The 19,931-nt window shown below is 47.7% G+C and overlaps 1 protein-coding gene across 4 annotated transcripts in view; it reads right to left on the minus strand.

Annotated features, from left to right (window-relative positions):
• NUP210 (nucleoporin 210) overlaps positions 1-19,931 on the minus strand; it is a 124,970-nt gene that overhangs the window by 80,673 nt on the left and 24,366 nt on the right. For all 4 annotated transcript variants that reach the window (XM_036348955.1, XM_036348956.1, XM_036348954.1 and 1 more), the window contains exons 4-8: positions 13,532-13,628; positions 9,690-9,840; positions 7,787-7,919; positions 691-849; positions 41-109 (exon numbers count right to left, since the gene is read on the minus strand). In XM_036348955.1, coding sequence (XP_036204848.1) covers positions 41-109; positions 691-849; positions 7,787-7,919; positions 9,690-9,840; positions 13,532-13,628 — 609 coding nt within the window. The remainder of the gene's footprint in view (positions 1-40; positions 110-690; positions 850-7,786; positions 7,920-9,689; positions 9,841-13,531; positions 13,629-19,931) is intronic.

The following is a 19,931-nucleotide window of genomic DNA, read 5'->3' on the forward strand; positions in this document are numbered from 1 at the left end:
AAAAAGAACAGCATCCAGGACCTAGGATGCCCACACTCACCCAAGTATCCGGGTTCCACCACGTAGATGGTGCTGTTAGGTAACCTGGAAGCACCCTGCATACGGATACCTGAATTCCTCATTAAGGAACAAAACACAAGGCAGTAAGTAAACCAGCTGGCAGGCTTCAGCATGGGTAGGATGGTTCCCATCACCCACCGCATGGACAGAGGAGGGAGGGAAACTTCCCTGCCTGGTGTCAAGTGGGGCAGAGCCGTTTCCAGAATCAGAGCCACTCCGTGCTTCCTACACCAGCAAAGGGGGTCTCTGCAGAGGACACTGGAGGCACACAGACACCCCAACAAGTCTGAGACAAGGGATGACACCATTGTGGAAACAGCTTCAGCCAGCTCCTTAGAAGAGATCGCAGGCGTTCTGGAGTTGGGAGTGAGGCTCCAGGCCCACAACCAGCTCCCATGCGGGAGCTTCTCCAGTGAGTCACCCACAGAGGTGAGCAATCTTTCTGATTTTCAGACCTTGAGGGAAAACAGGGCTATTTTTAGCTAGCCCAGCTTCCAAGGAGAAAAAGACTCCCCTTCCAAACAGCAGATCCCCTGAGCATAGGACATGCATCAGGCATGCTGGTCTGAGGAAAGGATAATCCCCGCACTGAGGACTTGCATGGGGCGTGCTGGCCCGAGGAAAGGATACTCTTGTAGGCCAGGACCAGGCTGCTCTGTCCCAGCTGCACGGCAGTGACCGTCGTTGTGTCCTGAGCCAAGACAGCCACAGGCCGGCTGGGGTCTCCCGTAGGGCCCTGGATGTGGTCTTGAAGCTGCAGTTGGTACTGATCTGAAGGCATTGAGAGTTCTGGCCACCGAAACCCAAAAAGAGCCAGGTGGGAGAGAGGGAGCGAGAAGATAGGAAACGTCAGGAGCCGATGTGTCAGCCGCACCCTGAATCCCTGCTGCCAGTACAGCTACATGATATTTTTTTGCTTATTTTTTTAGTATTATTTCCCATGCCTGTGGAGAAAGCTGACACTCTTCATGAATCCTAGAGGCAATCAGCTTTTTGAGGCTGCCAAATGCTGCTTTTTAAATTTTAGCACAGCCTCTGTCACATGGCCTCCTGGTTGCGGAACATCAAGGCCCTTTTGTGTTCACTGCAGAAGTGCACTCTGCTGCACCGAGAGTCCGGATGGGGCTCCCTGGGCTGGGTATCCTCTGGAAGTTTCCAGAAAAGGTGCTGGTCTGTGGTGTGCCACATGCTTTGGGGAGCTGAGTCTAGAATATGCAAAGCATCTTCTCTTTTGCTAATCCTGACCATCATCAATACTTCCCTGCTCCATGCTGTGTTGTGGAGAGAACGAGCTCAGCGGGGCCAGGATGAAAACAATTTCCTGGGAAATAATAGCTGACAGAACCTACCCTCTCTGTCAATCTCCCGCACAAGCACTTTTGATCTAAGTGGCTACTGCTGACCAGGAAACCAAGATGGTGTGGGACTGAGCCAACGTTCTCCTAGTATGTGCACATTACCCCATGTTGTCCCTCAGCAACCCTTGAAATAGGCACTCCCAACGCCTGCATCTCGAGATGGGAGTGCTGTGGAAATGAAATGAGAAGCTTGAGAGTGGTCCCACAGACCTGGGACTGAGACCACCGAGTCTCGAGTCTCGCCACTCTGACACGCCCTCTCCGCCAGTTTCCTGTCAAGTAACCCACTCACCAAGGCCAGCAGGAGTGGCCATGTTCTAGCCATCCAGCAAGAGATGAAAGAGGCCATAGAGAATGCAGGACAACTTCCCTGCTCAGCCCTGGGAGAAATTTCAGCTGGAGCAGCCTTCAGAATGAATCTGAAGGAAGGCCACTTGCCCATTTCCTGTACTGGGGAATCTTTTGTGTGTTCTGATTAGTCCCCAAGATTCTACCCTAGAGCAGAGGGTTCTCAATGTGTGGTCCCTGGACCAGCAGCCTTACCTGGGAACCTCACATAGTGGGCCCCTGGGGATGGGGATCTGCTGAAGCAAACTCAGGGGTGGCCCCAGTGCTGTGAACAGGCCCGCCAGGTGATTCTGGCCTAGGGCTGAGTCACTTAAAGTGCGTACACTGCTCATTTCCTTGCCTCTAACTGAGGAGTCCAGCAGCGCTGTTGTGATTTGAGCAGAGTATGCACCAGTGTTCAGCATGTGGCCACAGTGTGTCAAGGATGCAGGTCATAGTAAAATGAGATGGTGCCACTGCTCACTCAGTAGGGCAGCTTTCCTTTATGCTGCTTTATGAAGCACTAGCTGCCTCCCTGTCTAAAGTTCCCCAAATGAATATACAGACTCTCGAGGGATCTTGCACAACTCAGACATAACTATACAGACCAGACAAAAGTATGTTTACAGTTGTGAGCATGTGAAACAGTCCATTCTTATTTTTTTAACTTTATTTTAATTGTTGACACTATTACAGATGTCCCCATTCTCCCCACCTTTGCCCACCTCCACCCAACTACCCAAGCCCCTCACTTCCCTCTGGCTAGCACCACAATGTTGTCTGTGTCTATGGGTTATGCATATATGTTCTTTGGCTAATCCCTTCACCTTCTTTCATTTTGTCCTCCCTCCCTCATCCCCTCCATTCTTGTATTACTATTTATAAATCATTATATTACTGCCATATGAAAGATGATAAACCTACTTTTGCCTACTATGTATATACAAAACCCTAAAATGATAAAAATGAGGAGGAGCCTAACAGACTCCTTAAATAGCTCCTATAATGCAGGCTCACTACTTGTCAGAGGCCCTGAATATGGGAGGCTTTTCAGATGTTAAGGGTCACTGTCCACTGTTCCTGGGGTCCCAGATCAGACATATTGCAGAGAATAGATGGCCATCCTCAAGGTTGCCCTTACATTCTCCTAGGAAACATGGTCTCTGACCCCTCCCGCTGGCTCTCTAGATGTGCTTCTAATTGTCAGAGTCCCCTGCCCCAGGTAGGGTCCAGGGATGACCATGGAGTTGCTGGGTGGTGGCCTGAGCTCAGGATGGCATGGGCTCCCTCCAGCCCCTGCTCATGCAACCAGTGTGCTTTAGTTCTGAGCAGCCATGGTTCAAGGGTGGACTGGGTTCTAAGTCCCTCCAACATTGTCTTTGACACAGGAACCCAGCCCACATCCATCCATCCATGCAGTTGGACACTTTATGTCAATAAATTCCACCAGGAAGAAACCAAGATGGTGGCATAGGTAAGCACCGGAAACTGCTGCCTCCCACAACAAATTCAAAAATACAACTGGGAGGCCAGGGGATTGTCAAGGGCGGGGGGGAAAAAAAAGGACACATATGTAATACCCTTTGTAATACTTTAAGCAATAAAAAAAAAAAAAAGTAAGTCTGGAGTTAGGCACACCTACAGTTATATGAAACGGAAATGCTAATACTACTTCACTCTGTTTTTAAAGCTAATGTTTGTTGACTGCAGACCATGTACCAGGCACTAGGCTTAACCCTTCGTATGCATGATGTCATTTAATCATTGCAACAACCCTAGGAGGTAGGAAGGAGCTTGCCAGTTAAAAACAAATCCTTCCTCAAAACCACACATGCCACTTTAGATGCTGCCTTTCCCTATCCTTTACAACCAAACTCCTTGTAACACGTACTGTCCCTATGTCCTCACGTCCCACTCACAATTCTACTGTCTTCAGTGTGGCTTCCACCCCGTTATTCCATCAAAACAGTTTTCTGTAAGGCAGCCATTTTTAACCAGTGCGCCACAAGAATTTAAAAAATAAGCAATACCTGATACTTAGTCAGGGACACTGACCTCTTTTCCTTAGATTGTTAAATAAAAAACAACAGGCCGAAACCGGTTTGGCTCAGTGGATAGAGTGTTGGCCTGCGGACTGAAAGGTCCCAGGTTCGATTCCGGTCAAGGGCATGTACCTGGGTTGCATACATCCCCAGTGGGGGGTGTGCAGGAGGCAGCTGATTGATGTTTCTCTCTCATCGATGTTTCTAACTCTCTCTCTCTCTCTCCCTTTCTCTCTGTAAGAAATCAATAAAATATATTTAAAAAACAAACAAAACAAAAACAAAAAAACAACAGGCAACACACACACACACACAAAAATACAACTAAAAGACAAAACGGACATCATCCAGAACCACAGGAAGGCTGGCTGAGTGGAAATTCTACAACTAGAAGGAAAGAGAAAAGCATACTGAGACTCAGAGAAGGTGCGGAAGTAAAGTGCAGAGGTATGAAGGCGCACTCGGAAAGGGCTGGCAACTGAGGACACAGCTCTCTTTTTGAATCGGGAAGGAGTCACAAGCCCCCAACTGCTCTGAACTCCAGTTCCGGGTGAGTCTCTGGGGACCTAGACTCATACGGGGAGAAACTGGACTGTCTGGCAGCAGGCAGAACTCGGAACTCGAGGGCGGCTTTCTCTCAAAGGTGCTTGCAGTGATTACTGGGACACTGAGACACGGGGCCCCTTAGGGCAGGGCTGAGGGTCAGCCATAGCTGCTTGCTCCGCCCTGTTGATTCCCTGAGACCCCGCCCCACCCAAGCTGCAGCAGAGGCTTTTGCATATGAATGCCCTGGCCCTTGGCAATCTGAAAATTACCTAACAAACTGCAGCTGGGCCAGACAGACCCAGAACTTCCAAGAGAAGGCCCAAGGCCCCACAGCAGCTTGCATTGCTTCACAGCTGGGCCACATTTGGGCACCTCCAAACCCCAAACAAGAAGGGGAATCTGCAGATCTCTTCATAGCTCCTGCTGGGTAGCCTCAGGCACTGGCTAAATTAGCATCTCCTTAGATCCAAGAGCCAGTGTACCCAGTGGTCAGATTGGGACCATCCAATTACAGCTCCTCAGATCCATAAGGGACACGCTCAGGGGGCAGACTCAGTGAGCACCAAAGCCCCACTGAAGCAAGTCTTGCCTCATAAGGGTGTCTTCAGCACAGAAGTTCTCCCACCGTAGACACAGCTAATTCTCACAGCCAATTGGCCTGGAGGTCAATTCCTCCCAGTGATACCCACAACAATCAAGGCTTAACTACAACAAGACTGTGCACAAAGCTCACAAAGGGGTGCACCAAGGGTGTCCACCTCAGGTAATTGGGGAAGCTGAGCCACTGGGCCCTATAGGACACCTAGCACACACAGACACTCTACCAACACAGGGAAGCATAAAAAATGCAGAGACAAAGAAACAGGTCACAAATGACAGAAATGGAGGAAAGCAAACGACTGGATATAGAGTTCAAAACCACACTTTTAAGGTTTTTCAAGAACTTTCTAGAAACCACCAATAAATTTAGTAAAACCCTCAAAAAGTCTGGTGAGACCGCCAATAAATGCAGTGAGACCCTCAAGAAATCTAGTGAGACCCTCGAGGTTATGAAAAAGGACCAACTAGAAATTAAGCATACACTGACTGAAATAAAGGATATTATGCAGAGTTCCAACAGCAGACTAGAGGATCGCAAGAATCAAGTCAAAGATTTGAAATACGAAGAAGCAAAAAAACACCCAACCGGAAAAGCAAAATGAAAAAAGAATCCAAAAATACGAAGATAGTGTAAGGAGCCTCTGGGACAGCTTCAAGCATACCAACATCAGAATTATGGGGGTGCCAGAAGAAGAGAGAGGGCAAGATATTGAAAACCTATTTGAAGACATAATGACAGAAAACTTCCCCTACCTGGTGGAAGAAATAGACTTCCAAGTCCAGGAAGCGCAGAGAACCCAAAACAAAAGGAATCCAAAGAGGACCACACCAAGACACATCATAATTAAAATGCCAAGAGCAAAAGACAAAGAGAGAATCTTAAAAGCAGCAAGAGAAAGACAGTCAGTTACCTACAAGGGAATACCCATACGACTGTCAGCTGATTTCTCAACAGAAACTTTGCAGGCCAGAAGGGAGTGGCAAGAAATATTCAAAGTGATGAATGCCAAGAACCTACCACCAAGATTACTTTATCCAGCAAAGCTATCATTCAGAATTGAAGGTCAGATAAAGAGCTTCACAGATAAGAAAAAGCTAAATGAGTTCATCACCACCAAACCAGTATTATATGAAATGCTGAAGGGTATCCTTTAAGAAGAGGAAGAAGAAGAAAAAGGTAAAGATAAAAATTATGAACAACAAATACATATCTATCAACAAGTGAATCTAAAAATCAAGTGAATAAATAATCTGATGAACAGAATAAACTGGTGATTATAATAGAATCAGGGGCATAGAAAGGGAGTGGACTGACTAATCTTCGGGGGTAAAGGGGTGTGGGGGATGCGGGAAGAGACTGGACAAAAATCGTGCACCTGTGGATGAGGACAGTGGAGGGGGGGATGAGGGTGGAAGGGGGGTGGGAACCGGGTGGAGGGGAGCTATGGGGGGAAAAAGAAGAAAAACTGAAATAATCTGAACAATAAAGATTTAATTTAAAAAATTAATTAATTAATTAAATTCCACCATTCCAATCACTCAAGTCTTTCTCAAGATACCAATTCCATCAGCCAGCATGTCCTTCCCACATTTTGTTCTGTCTAATAATTTGGTTACTGTGCCCATCGTGTCTGCAAGCAATCCAAATGCCAACAGGACTGAGTAGAAACATCACCCTGCAAGCAACATAGACACCTGCTATAAATACTAAGAGCCCTCTTCTCCCTCACCCATCCTACTGTGGGGATGTTCTCAGGGTGCACCTCTTGTCAGAGAGAGCCAGGCCCTGAGGCAGGAGTGGCCTGTTCTCGGTTTCTGTGGCCTTCTAAGCGTGCCACACAGTAATAATCCTCTCAGCTAAGGTGCTGTCTTTTCAACCAAGCTGGTTGAAAGCTGAAGCATGCAGCTTCTTAAACAGCGCCCTGCATCACAGGCATGCAGCCCCAACCTGGGGGAGGCGCCTGCCCACACACAGGTCCAGGCCCTCAAATGATGGTTCCCGAGTGCAACACTCTTGTTCCAGAGACTCTTGACACCCTGTGCTCTAACCATGAAACGTGTAAATGCTAAACAAAATGATAATAATAATAATAATTCTTAGTAGGATTGGTGCTGCATTAAGAACACTCAACACTCACTATATGAAATGTATCACATGTACACAGCTCTTTGAAACTCCAGAACAAATCTATGTCCATCAGTTCAATTTGCCCTCACAGCGCAGGCAGAAAGGCCTCAAGGGCTCTGATGGAGAAAATGAGTCTCAAAAGTGGGGGATGGCTTGCAAAGGCTGCTCAGCAATCGATGGCAAACCAAGGGTAGAACCCAGTCCATTGTGAAGCTCACGAATAAATACCCAAAAGAACTGGAAGCAGGGTCTCAACTTGATATCTGCACATCCATGTTCACAGCAGCATTATTCACAATAGCTAAGAGATGGAAACAACCCAGGCATCCACCGAAGGATGACTGGGTAAACAAAATGTGGTCTGTCTATACAATGGAATATTATTCAGCCTTAAAAAGGAAGGACATTCTGACACGTGCTACACCATGGGTGAACCTAGAGGACCTATGCTACGTGAAATGAGCCTGTCACAAAACAACAAGTACTGTTTGATTCCACTTATTTGAGGTACTTAGAGAAGTAAATTCATAGAGACAGAAAGCAGTGGATTGGGGAAGGGGATGGAGAGTGTTGGATGGGGACAGAGTTTCAGCTTTACAAGATGAAGAGTTCTGTAGATGGATGGTGGTGATAGTTACTGAACAATGTGAGTGTACTTAATGCCACTGAACTGTTAACGTGGTAAATGTTATATTATGTATGTTTTACCTGAGTCGGTGACTCACCTGTAATCTTTCCTTGCCTGATCTTCTGCACCTTGTAGCAAATGGAGGTCCCCACCATCAGGTAAACATCATAAGCTGGGTTCAGAAGGATATTCTCCAAAATTAGTAGCCTCACCTCCGCAGCATGGACATTCTTGGCATAAAGATGAGGATAGAACAGGTGAGGTGGGGTCAGGGACAGGAGAGTGGGTATGGCCAAGAGAAGGAACCTTTAGAACATTTCAGTATGTTCATGTGAGGACAGGGAAGGTAGGGGTGAAAGAATGAGGCAATGCCTTCGGATCCCAAAGCCCCAGGGGAGCCGCGCTTGTGCTGCAAGCATGAATTCAGCGCTCCCTCTAAGTGTGTTACAGCCCAATTCACAACAATAAAAATTAAACAGAATGCAAAGTGAGGAGCCAGGAGTGATTTCAATGGATACTGTGGTCACCAGGGGCTCAGGGGCTCTCCCCACAGAAGGGTTGGGAAACCTGAGGCCAACGTGGAAAGAGGAGGCGTGTGTTCCTGAGAGCACTCAGCCCTTGCTTCTGGGCCCGTCCCTGACCAACGTGAAGCCCCACCAAGGCCTCCTCCTCAGTGACTCTGAGTGGGAGAAAGACCACCTGTGTGGACTGCAGTGCACCATCGCCACCGGGTCCTACGGGGCCGTGCCTTCCATTGCCATCTCACTGCTTGGCAACTCTGCAAGTTGGAGAAAACTGATGGCAAAGTAGATGATTCCCATCCACAGACATGGAAACCCATTTTCCCTGGGGGGGAGGGGATGCAAATGATTACCGCCCAATGGATATTGACCAGCTTTGCACCTATTCATAAATTATTTGGGTTCTCTTTTGACTCAGCTGTAACATTTTACAGGTTTCCCGGCTTAACAATAAGTTAAATAATATCCTTGACTTATTGAAAAATCAAAGAACATACAGAGCCCCTCCCTTGGGCCAGGCTTTGTGGTGGGTGCCTCCCAGAAAGGCATGCAGGGAAGCCCTTTACCAACACAGGCAGGACAAAGGGCCTGTCCATCTCAGCCCTGCACATCACACAAGGGCCCAGGATCCTAAGAGGCAAACTGTTTCCAAAGAGCAGAGTCCTGTAGGGTCAGCCCTGTGCCATGGCACCTCCCATGTTTCCAAAACCCTCCAGGACTCCCAAACTACTGGCTAATCTGCCAAAGAGTCTGAATGTGGGGAGGTTTCTGTCATCTGTCACTTTGCAGATTAAAAGGCAGATGAAATACCACTGCCTGTCTGCCTGTGACCCAGGAACCAGGCCAACAAAAGGAAGAGTTCCGGTTTGCAGTTTGCAGGCAGGGCAGACATCTTCTCACAAGAATCTGGAAAGAGCCAGGACTGTGACAAAACCCACCCTTTTCCTATTGTACCCCTCTCAAAACGAGGCACTGATGGAAAAGTAGGTGCTGGTGAGGCCAGGGCAACACTGGGGGTGGAGGGAGGGTGAGGAGCACTAGTCCTTCACAAATGGAACCGCCAGTCTCAGGGCTTCTGTTGGGCACAGGAAGAGACAGCATGGAGGGCAGCTCAGGATTGTTCGCAGAGTGCCCAATGCTCGGATGTGTCCCTATATTGGCACAGGGGGTAGTTGTTGAAAGTAAGCTAATTAATGAAAATCCCAGTGCTCCTGAACCTCCTTCAAAACTGAGAATGGAACAAATGTTTGTGACTTCAGATGGTGCACTCTGGTGCCTCAACTACCTCTCACTAAGCTGTGGCCCCCAAACCCAAACCAAACTAACAAAAACATGGAACCACACCTTGAAGTTCCCCTTTCATGACAGTGAAACTTTCACGGCAGGGCATCTCACTTCCATGAGGAAATGTGCATATGGGGTGAACAGGCATCCTGCCCCCTCCCCAGGAAGCCCAGCACCTCCCGCGCCCAGGCCCACCTGATACACGGCCTCCTGGATGCGAGCCTTGAGCTTGGCACTCCCGGTCTTCATCCCGGACACCAGGACGGTGTCCCCTTGCTTGGCCGCCTTCTCCATTTCTAATATATAGGAAGGAGGTGTGTAGGTAGACTCCAGGAACGGGAGGATTCTGGAAAAACACATGTCATCAGACCTGATGTGTGGAACCAAAGAACCTCACACATCCACTGTCTATCAGGACTCCTGTAGGTACCAGGTGCTAAAATGAAAGGTGTTGCCCTAGTTGGTGCTGCTTAGAAATGTGTCCATGAAACTTCCTTATCAGACTCGCCAACATCCTTATGAAAATTGCACATTCATGGGCCCTGATCCAGATCTTTGCATGAAGCCTGGCAGTCTGCATTTTATCAAAATCTACATGTGATTATGATAAACACTGAAATTTGAGGATCACCCACTTAGTAGAAATGCTTCACTCTCACAGATGTGAAAGATGAGGCCCATGGAGACTAAGAAGCAGGTCCCAGACAACAGACTCAGCCAGGGTGATGTCAAAAATGCCCATCAGGCTCCCCAGGGCCACTTGCCATGTTCCGGTCCACCCTTGGGCTACCTCCTGCCTCTGGGAAATGAGTCTCAATGACCCAATGCATCAGGACCAGGGAATCATATCACATCTTATCCTTTTTAGGGTCGGGGTGTGGGGGAACGCCCAGGTGGGGAGAGAAGTCGAGATGTGTGGGGTCTCCCCAGAGTGTTGTTTGGCAAGTATGGCTGGCTTAAGGGACCCTTTTGAAACAGTCTGTTACCTACAGTCTGTGATTTATAAATAAGCCCACCTTTCTGCCTGAACAAGAGCCATCCACTGGAGATGCTTTCCTTCTCCCCGAGGTCTGCTGGGTGCTGTACTGCACCATGATCTATCTCCTTGTCCTATCTTACTAGGTGTCATATGCTGAGTTTAATGAAAAACCAATACACTAGTTCCAATACGCCTTAGTACCTGGGATTTCAGTTAGCTGTGGACTCAGATATGGGGTGACTGGGAGCTCAGGGGCCTGTTGTGGCAGAGAACAGGCCAGTGACACAGAAAGGACTCCTGGTAGGTACCACGTGCTAAAATGAGAGGTGTTGCCCTAGTTGGTGCTGCTTAGAAATGTGTCCCTGAAACTTCCTATATCAGACTTGCCAACATCCTTATGAAAATTGCACATTCATGGACCCTGGTCCAGATCTTTGTTTGCATGAAGCCTGGCAGTCTGCACAATAAGGGCCCGTGAACCAGCATTCCCTGAACATCTAGTGTGCACAGGCCCAGCAGGGGCTCTGAACACAGTCCCTGTGCTGACCCACAGGGCCACCCTCAGAGGGAAGCTGATGCTCAGAGGGTCACATTCCTTCACTAAGACCCCAGGCAGGAAGTGACCAGGTCGGGACTGGAATCCAGGCCTTTGACTGCCAAGCCCATGTCCCACCCAGGCTTTATGAGATACCAGCAATTCCAGAGCTCTTCCAGGTAACACATTGATGGTCCCAGTCCCGGGAAGAGCTCTGACCCAGGAAGGTGCCTAGGGGTGCAGGGTCAGGACATGAGAGGGTGTCTGCCAGGAGATGCTGTGAGCCAAGCCTGGGTGTGTCCTACAGCCCTAAGCTAGACCTTTAAAGGGATAAATACCAGACTCTTAGCTCTCCACAAAATACTTACAAATTGCAAGGGGGTAAGAAAGTGACTTTATATTGGGGTCTTTGGCAGACACCCAACCCAAGTGATGACAGTGATGGACCAACATCAACATCAGTGATGGGCCAGCAAAATCGTAACACGATGCAATTAGAAGAATACAGAATCTCATCTTTTTTATATTCTTGCCAAAGATGCAAAGCTCTGAGTCTAATTGGGAGTGAACATTAAACAAACCCCAAATGAGAGACCTCCTACAACATAACTGGACTGCAGTCTTCACACATGCTGAGATCCATGAAACAGTTCCAGGCTGATAGTGACTAAGTGACAGGACAACATGGAGGGACTCTGGGCTGGGTTTTTGCCACAAAGGATGGAACTGGAATAATTGGTCAATTTGAATGAAGTCTTGTATGCATCAATGTTTATTTCCTAACTAGAGGCCCGATGCACAAAATTCGTGCAAGAGTAGGCCTTCCTTCCCCAGGCTGCCAGCACCAGATTCCCTCTGGCCGCTGGCAGGCACCCAGGACCCGGGCTTCACTCCAGCTGCCAGCAGGCACCCGAGACCTGGGCTTCCCTTGCAGCTCTGGCTTCGTTTGGAAGGTTGTCCGGAAGGATGTCCAGAAGGACATCTGGTGTAATTAGCATATTACGCTTTTATGATTATAGATTTTGGTGAGTATGCTGTGGAGATGCAGGAAGTGCCCTTCGTGGCAATAAATGCACATTAAAGTCCTCAGGGTGATGGGGCAACAGACTGGCAAACCTGCTCTTCTAGCGCAGCAATTTTCATCCTTGTCATCTTGTGGCACATAAAAGAATTACTAAAATTCTGTGGCACATCAAAAGCCATGTTATAATTTTTGCCAATCTGACAAAAAAGAGTTATAATTTTGATTCATTCACACCAGATGGCTTTGTTGGGTTGGCTGTTGTCATTTTTTTTTACTTGATGATCCAAGGCAGGGGTCCTCAAACTTTTTAAACAGGGGGCCAGTTCACTGTCCCTAAGACTGTTGGAGGGCCAGACTATAGTTTAAAAAAAAACTGTGAACAAATTCCTATGCACACTGCACATATCTTATTTTGAAGTAAAAAAACAAAACGCGAACAAATACAATATTTGTATTTGCATGGGGCCCGCGGGCCGTAGTTTGAGGACCCCTGATCTAAGGGAACGTGCCCCTGACTAACCATTCAGCTATCGCATGTTTTAAAAATTCTTGCGGCACGCCACTTGAAAATCGCTGGTTTAGGGAAACCACCTTTTGTACTGTACTTGCAACTTTTCCATAGACTGAAAATGGCTGCAACATTTCTGCCCCCAGAGGGATTACACTCTTTTAAAACATACTTGATAAAGCATGAGACAATGTAGTATCACCGAGGTAAAGCCCAGGCCTGGCTCTTTGTCCCACTGGCCCACAGAACCTGCGGGTGTGATGGATGCACACCCATGCTGTCCACAGGTGGTAGCCACTGACTGCACAGTGATACGCACCACAGATGCAGCTAGTGTACCTAAAGACCTGGGCTCCTCATTCTACCTAACGTAAATGCAAACAGCCAGGATGAGGTGGTGGCTACCATATTCATAGTGAAGATTTATACAGATCTGGTTTAAACTCTATCTACGCCATTTACTAATATGAGACAAAAGGCTTCAAACTCTCAGTTTCTGTCTGAAAAGTGGAGAAAATCGTGGTACGTAAGCCCACATAGCTATTGGGAGGAGTTACTGAGTCAAGATAGGTAAGGAATCCATCTGTACTCTGGTGCTGGGAACACAGCCTCTTACATCCGAGAATGTCCTCTTAGCTGGAACCTGTCTCCCCATTAACCGTCCCCAAATAGGAGACTGCCCTCTGGGGATACACAGAACCCTTCCCTGTACCCCATTACCAGGGACAAGTTTTCTCTTCTATAGTTGGACACTCAGCCTCCTTGACAGCTGCTCACAGAACACACCCAATGGGCTGCAAAAGCATCAAAATTCACGCACAACTGTGTGGGCCAAAACACTTTTTCCTAAATCAGTCCCGAGGAATGTTGGCTGGCATACTGGCAATCGCCCCTCACTGACAGCAGCAATGATCACGATGAAAGCCTCCAGCCCGTTCAGAGCCAAGTGACACCCCTTCCCATTTCCCTTCACAGGAGAGGTAGTTCTCACCGTAGTGCACTGTGGGAGTCGGAGAAGCGGCTGGCCTCCGTGTCCTTCATGATTGTCCAGTCAAAGACCAGTCCAGCCAGGGTGCTGAATGTGTTCCCTATAAGAGCAGATGGGGGAAGGGTGGTAAACATGCTGGAGTTAACTTCCTAGGGCCAAGGGAAGGGAAAGTCCTCAGGCCCCTGCAAGGAGGAGTGAGGGCAGTGGGAAATTGAGGCTTAAAGGATCAGGGTCCTGAGGCTGTGAGGGGCCAAGCTGGGATGTGAACCCAGACCTGTCTCAGATGAATGCTGTGTGCTTCCCGCTGTACCTCCCGCTTTGCTCACAGCAGGTTCAGTGTAGTGCGTAACACCATCACCCCTAGCGCCTATAAGCACTTTACAGTTTAGGCAGCAGCTCTTGAGACCTGATTCATCCATTCTTGCTACCACCTCCCTACACAGGGAAAGAAACTTCAGAGGAGAGGCAGATCCCCGACCTGCTGGCTGGCTTCAAATGGCTGGGGGATTCTTGTCTCTTCACCTTGACACTGAGACCCCTGGCCTCCAGGGTGGGGCTGATGGGAAGCCATGTGCATCTGGCCTTGCTCTTGAAAAGTCTAAAGGTCCAAGCTCTTGGGCTCTATTCCTTCCTGTGAGCAGTAGCTAGCTGGCTCAGCCTCTCTAGAGGGACATGATCACAGGTGTGCCACCTTCCCCACCACACCCTATTGTCCCACATCCACTCCACCCCCATCATCTATATTCCCTGCCTGTCCAGCCTCCAAAGCAGAGCACCTGGAGCCTAGAAAGGCGTTTTCCAGCACACAAGGCATGGTGTTTAGAGTGAGAGAGGACTGGGATCCTGTACCCCACACCTCCTGTGAGGTTTCAGAGGTCAAATTAGACAGTGCTTATCAAAAGTTCCACAAAATTGTCACTGTCATTACTTTTCAGGGCACTTATTATGACGGGAGACCATTCCTTACCATTCCTTAGATGTCTTTCCATCAACTTAGCAACTGATCAGAAGAAGGGAAGAAAAACCCCATGCACAATGGACACAAGCTTGGAGCTCCAAGGGAGGACCCAGAATACCCAGCTGCTGTGACAACTCACCCAGTTCTTTCCTGAGTGGACAATGAGTAACATATTTGGAGCTCCAAGGGAGGACCCAGAATACCCAGCTGCTGTGACAACTCACCCAGTTCTTTCCTGAGTGGACAATGAGTAACATATAGGGTGCAAAAGGGAATAGGACAGGGCAAAAACCAAGGGAGGGAGGCAGCTGCAAGGATCCTGCATCCTCCTCCCCCAAAAACTGGACCCCAGCCTAGCGGGCAGGAGAGCCATGCTCTCAGTGCCGGCGCATGGCCCTCCCACTATACAGAGTGTGCTCAGCTGTCTGAGTACTGTCATTACCGGGAACTCAGGAGGACAGGACTATCCCAATTATCTCTGTGGTACCCTGGCAGGGCCTGACACACATTGTAGGTGCTCAATAAATGATTTTGAGCAAACAAAAGGTAAAGGTATGTGATTTCTTAAACCTCAAAGCATTTTCACCAAAGTAACCTGTCTCCCCAGTATTCAGGCATTAGGCAAGAAGGTAGATGATAAAACCCATGCCAGTGAAGCATGTTGGCTGCAAGAGTCCAACCCAAGGACTCCCTGCTGCAGGGACCTATACCTTTCCTGCTCACCCAGTGAGGAGCAACTCACCAACTCCCAATATAGCCCATTCCTCTGTTTAATGGTTCTGACTATGAGAACCTCCTGCCCACTGAGTCAAAATGGAATGCCTAAAGCAAAGCCAGTCCAAACCCCCCCCCCCCCCTTTCTGGTGGCAGAGCCAAACATGCTGACTCTGCAATCCACTTAATTGGGAGAAGAATGGATTTCCCTATTATCGCAGCAGACTGTCAAAGCATGACCAGAAATTCAATACAAAAGCTTTCTTGGCACATGTCCATTCAAGCATCACTAAAGTGTACTGACCTACCCAGGTCATCTCTGAGCACCACTTTTCTCACTGTAAAATAGGAATAAAAATACCAATGCACAGGGTTGTTGGTAAGATCAAATGGTGAAAGGGCCCCAGCAAGGTGCCTAGGCAGCGCTGGACAGTCCCCGTGAGCAAGTACTATCCAAGAAGACCTTCTGAGGACAAGACTGAGGCTGGGGGAGGCCTGCTGGGGTCTCTTAAGATGAAAAATGGCAATAGGAAATTTGTTTTCATATAGTTCTGATTTGCTGCCCCACCCAGCCTCTCCTGCATGCCCACCATGTTCAAATGGGAGGACAGAGGAATGTGTGGCACATCTCAGACTGATGCATGCAGCAGGAATATGTGGGGCTGGTAAGGTAGGGGATGGGGGATGTCAAAAAAACTTCTGCCTAAAGTTTTGCTTTTTCCATTCCAAAAGTAGCTATTAGCACGTACTATGTGGGACAGACTAAGCCCATGACCTTGCAGCCTCACAGCCAAGTGTTAATATTGAGAAATAAAACCCAGGGTCCAATCTCCGGAGGCTGTACCTCCCCTGTCCTGGTCTGGGGACCACAGAAAAACATTAAGCAATTCAACTTAACAAATCTCTGATGAATGCCCACTGGGCCCAAAGTCCAGTGTCAAACACAGAGAGGCCAGAAGAATGAGGTCAGCCCTGTTCTGCTCTGCAAGTGCTGGACTGGACAATGCAGAGTGAAAAATGCCCCACACCCAGTAGTGTCAGAAGGGAGGGACAGATTTTTCCTTCGTGGTCAGGGAGAGCTCCCTGGGAGAATGTCTAAAAGGGAATATCCAGAGGGACCAGGGCTTTTGAAAGCAGAAATAGGAAGAAACGCTGGAAGGTGGTCTGAGAAGAACATGCAGCATAAGGAAAGGGGGAGGGGGAAAGAGGGGGACATCACTGGTGACCCTGAGCTTGTCTAATTTTGCCATGTATGAGGTGTGTGGGGGCTGAAAAATACTGTGAAAAACATTAGCTCAAAACAGTCACTCTGCAGATGCCCCTGGGCCAAAAGGATGGCCCCCAGCCCTGTGCAGAGCCCACCCAGGAAACACACTGCAGCAGGAAACAGGCGATGTGCCCTGGGGGACAAGAGCTCAAGCAACAAAATCAGACATCCTGAGTTCCAACCCATACTCTGCCACCCATGAGCTGTGGGACCTTGAGCAAGTTACTTAAGCTCTGGGCCTCAGTCTCCTTGTCTATGCAACAAGCTTTATCCATTGGGAGTAAATGACTGCACTTGTAAAGGGCCTGGCACAGTGCATGGTATACAGAAGGCACCTAACAATGCTTCTTGAGCCATAAGCAGAGTCTTTTTGACAAACACCAACCAGTCTAGATAAGATGTGTCCTTTCTGAGACTGTTATGTCCTCAAAGGTTACAAAGGTCAAGTTCCTCTTGACAAAGGACACTGTGGCTAGTAAAGAGGACAAAGGCTCAGGGAAAAGAAAGAAGAGATAACTGAGGTTCTGATCCAAGGATTTCTGGGGAAGGTTAACCAACTAGAAAGTGTGACACCCTCACAGTGAACAATGAGGAAGGTAGTGAACCACATGCTTACTGCAAAGGCGGGGCCTTGATCTGGACCAGTGGTTCTCAACCTTCCTAATGCTGCGACCCTTTAATACAGTTCCTCATGTTGTGGTGACCCCCAATTTCATTGTTACAAATTGAACATAATTAAAGCATAGTGATTAATCACAAAACAATATGTAATCATATATGTGTTTTCAGATGGTCTTAGGCGACGCCTGTGAAAGGGTCGTTCGACCCCCAAAGGGGTCACGACCCACAGGTTGAGAACTGCTGATCTGGGCGATTAATGAATGATCCAGCATTTGTAGGCCAGCTGGTGAACCTCGAATTCCTACTCTGGAACTGGTCTCATGTGCCACTGAAACCTCAGGAGTGGGAAAGGTGACTACCAAGGGCCACTGGGCACCTGTCCTGCAGGGGCAGGCCAGGAACAAACACCTTCCCACTCCTGACATTGCCACTAACCGCCTAAGGGAAAGGATGCACACCTAGCAGAAAAATGACTCAACTATAAAGAAGAAGATGAACAATAACAAGTGTTAGTGAGGATGTAGAAACACTGGAAGCCTCATGCATTGCAGGTGGGAATGTAAAATAGGATAGCTGCTGTGGAAGAAAGCCTGGTGGTTCCTCAAATAAAAATTATTTCCACTCCTGGGTCTATACCCAAGAAGCACATGCTACTGCAGGGATGAACCTGAAACACATTATGTGCAATAAAAGCCAGTCACAGAAGGTCACAGAGTGTCTGATTTTGTCTATATGAAATGCCCACAATAGGCAAATCTATTCACACAGAAAGTAGATCAGTGGTTGCCATGGGCTGGAGAGAGGAAAGAATGAAAAGTGACTACTAATGAGTATGGGTTTCTTTTTCACAGTGATAAAAATGTCCTACAATTAGTGGTAATGGTTGCACAATTTTGTGAAGATATTAAAAAACAATGAATTATACACTTTAAACAGGTGAATTCCATGATATAAAATATCAATAAAAAAGAACAAATCTTTTTAAAATCTGTCACTTTTTAAAAAAGTGACTTAAGATGGGAAATAGAACAGTGGCCAAGAGCAAGGATGGGTAAACTAAACTAGTCCCGGGGACAACTCTGGCCCACTGCCAGTTTTTCTAAATAAAGTTTTATTACAACACAGCTATGTCCATTCATTTACACACCATCTAAGACTGCTTAGAGCAACAATGGCAGAGCTGAGTAACTGCAGTAGAGACTGTACAGACAGCAGAGCCTACAACGTTCACTCTCTAGCCTTTCACAGTTTGCTAACCCCCAGCCAAGACAGTGAACTCTGGGACCAGGCTGGAGCTCAGACTCTGGCTCTGATACATACTAAGGACATGTCTGTGTGCATGCATGTGTGTGTTCACTCTGTGCCACAGTCTCATCCCCTGCACATGAAATGAGCTGGAAAATATGAAGTGTTCAGAGGAGTGCCTGGCACCTTTGTGGCCTCAAATTTTGGTCATTTGTTCCCAAGAAGAGCAAATGGCCCCCCCCCCCACGCCACCCCCCAGAGTCCTGCAGGTAAGCTCCTATCACTTCACTGCACAAACTCCTTCCTCAGCGCCCTCTGTTCTAAGGCCAAGTGCAAATCCCACACATGACACACAGGATCCTTTACATTCTGCAACCTACCCCTGTCTGAGCTTCAGTCGCTTTCAAAATAAAATGGCCTTCCCTTCCTAGCAAACCTCACATCCTCAAGGATCAGGCAACCATCATGTCTTCTAAGAAACTGTCCTGACCTCTGTCCTACACAATTCACCTCCAACCTTCCCAGGGTTTGGCTCCCCCAAACTCTGTGGTCCATTCACACTTTGCATCTAATTTGACTTTCAACAGCACCTACTGAGATGCATGTGGGCATTTATTTACACAGGGACCTTCCCCAAAGCCGGAGAATCTGGGAGCAGAGGTCAGGCCCTCCCTTTCCAGGCAGCACCCCCAGACCTGGAAGAGTGCTAGATATGTAGAAAGTGCACAGACACTACTGGGCTTAATGAGTACTCATATGCACCATGCAGCACTAAACCCTTTACACACTTCTTACCAAGTCCTTCAATCCCCTATCTTACTTTCACAGACCAGAAAACAGATAAGGTAGGCAACTTATTTGATGGATGAACACACAGAGGAAGGGAAGATTGGAAAGATGTCCCCAGAACAGTTGTACCCCTTCCAAGGGATATCTGGCACTGGCTAGAGATATGTTTGGTTGTCACAACTTGGAGAGTTCTGCTGGCATCTAGTGGGTGGAGGCCAGGGATGCTGCTAAACATCCTATGAAGCGTTATAGACAGCCTTTTGCCATAAAGAATTATCTTCCCTTGAAAGGGAATGTCAATACTACCTACGCTGAGAAAGCTCCATCTAGAAACGTTTTTAAAAAGCGGGGGCGGGTTAGAGGGGGTGGGGGAGAGTGGTCAGGGAAGATTTCCAAGATAAGATGTGACTTGGTTTGAACTTGAAATTTTAGAAGATCCTTCATCTTAAAGGCATCTTGTGCCTAACTTGCTTTCTTCAACAAGAATCTTAACCTACATACTAGATTCAACAGGGTGATCACTTCATGAGGTATATAAATGTCTATTCACTATGCTGTACACCTGAAACTATTTTTAAACTTTTTAAAATCATTTTTCAATTTCAATTACAGTTGACATACATTATTTTTTAGTTTCAGGTGTACACACCAGTGATTAGACATTATATAATTTACCAAGTGATCATCCCAATAAATCTCACACTCATCTGACACCATACATAGTTATTAGAATATTACTGACCATATCCCCTATGCCCCTGGTCGGCAAACTGCGGCTCGCGAGCCACATGCGGCTCTTTGGCCCCTTG

This window comes from Myotis myotis, unplaced genomic scaffold (genome assembly GCF_014108235.1).
Source record: "Myotis myotis isolate mMyoMyo1 unplaced genomic scaffold, mMyoMyo1.p scaffold_m19_p_2, whole genome shotgun sequence".
In the NCBI taxonomy this organism is placed as follows: domain Eukaryota; kingdom Metazoa; phylum Chordata; class Mammalia; order Chiroptera; family Vespertilionidae; genus Myotis; species Myotis myotis.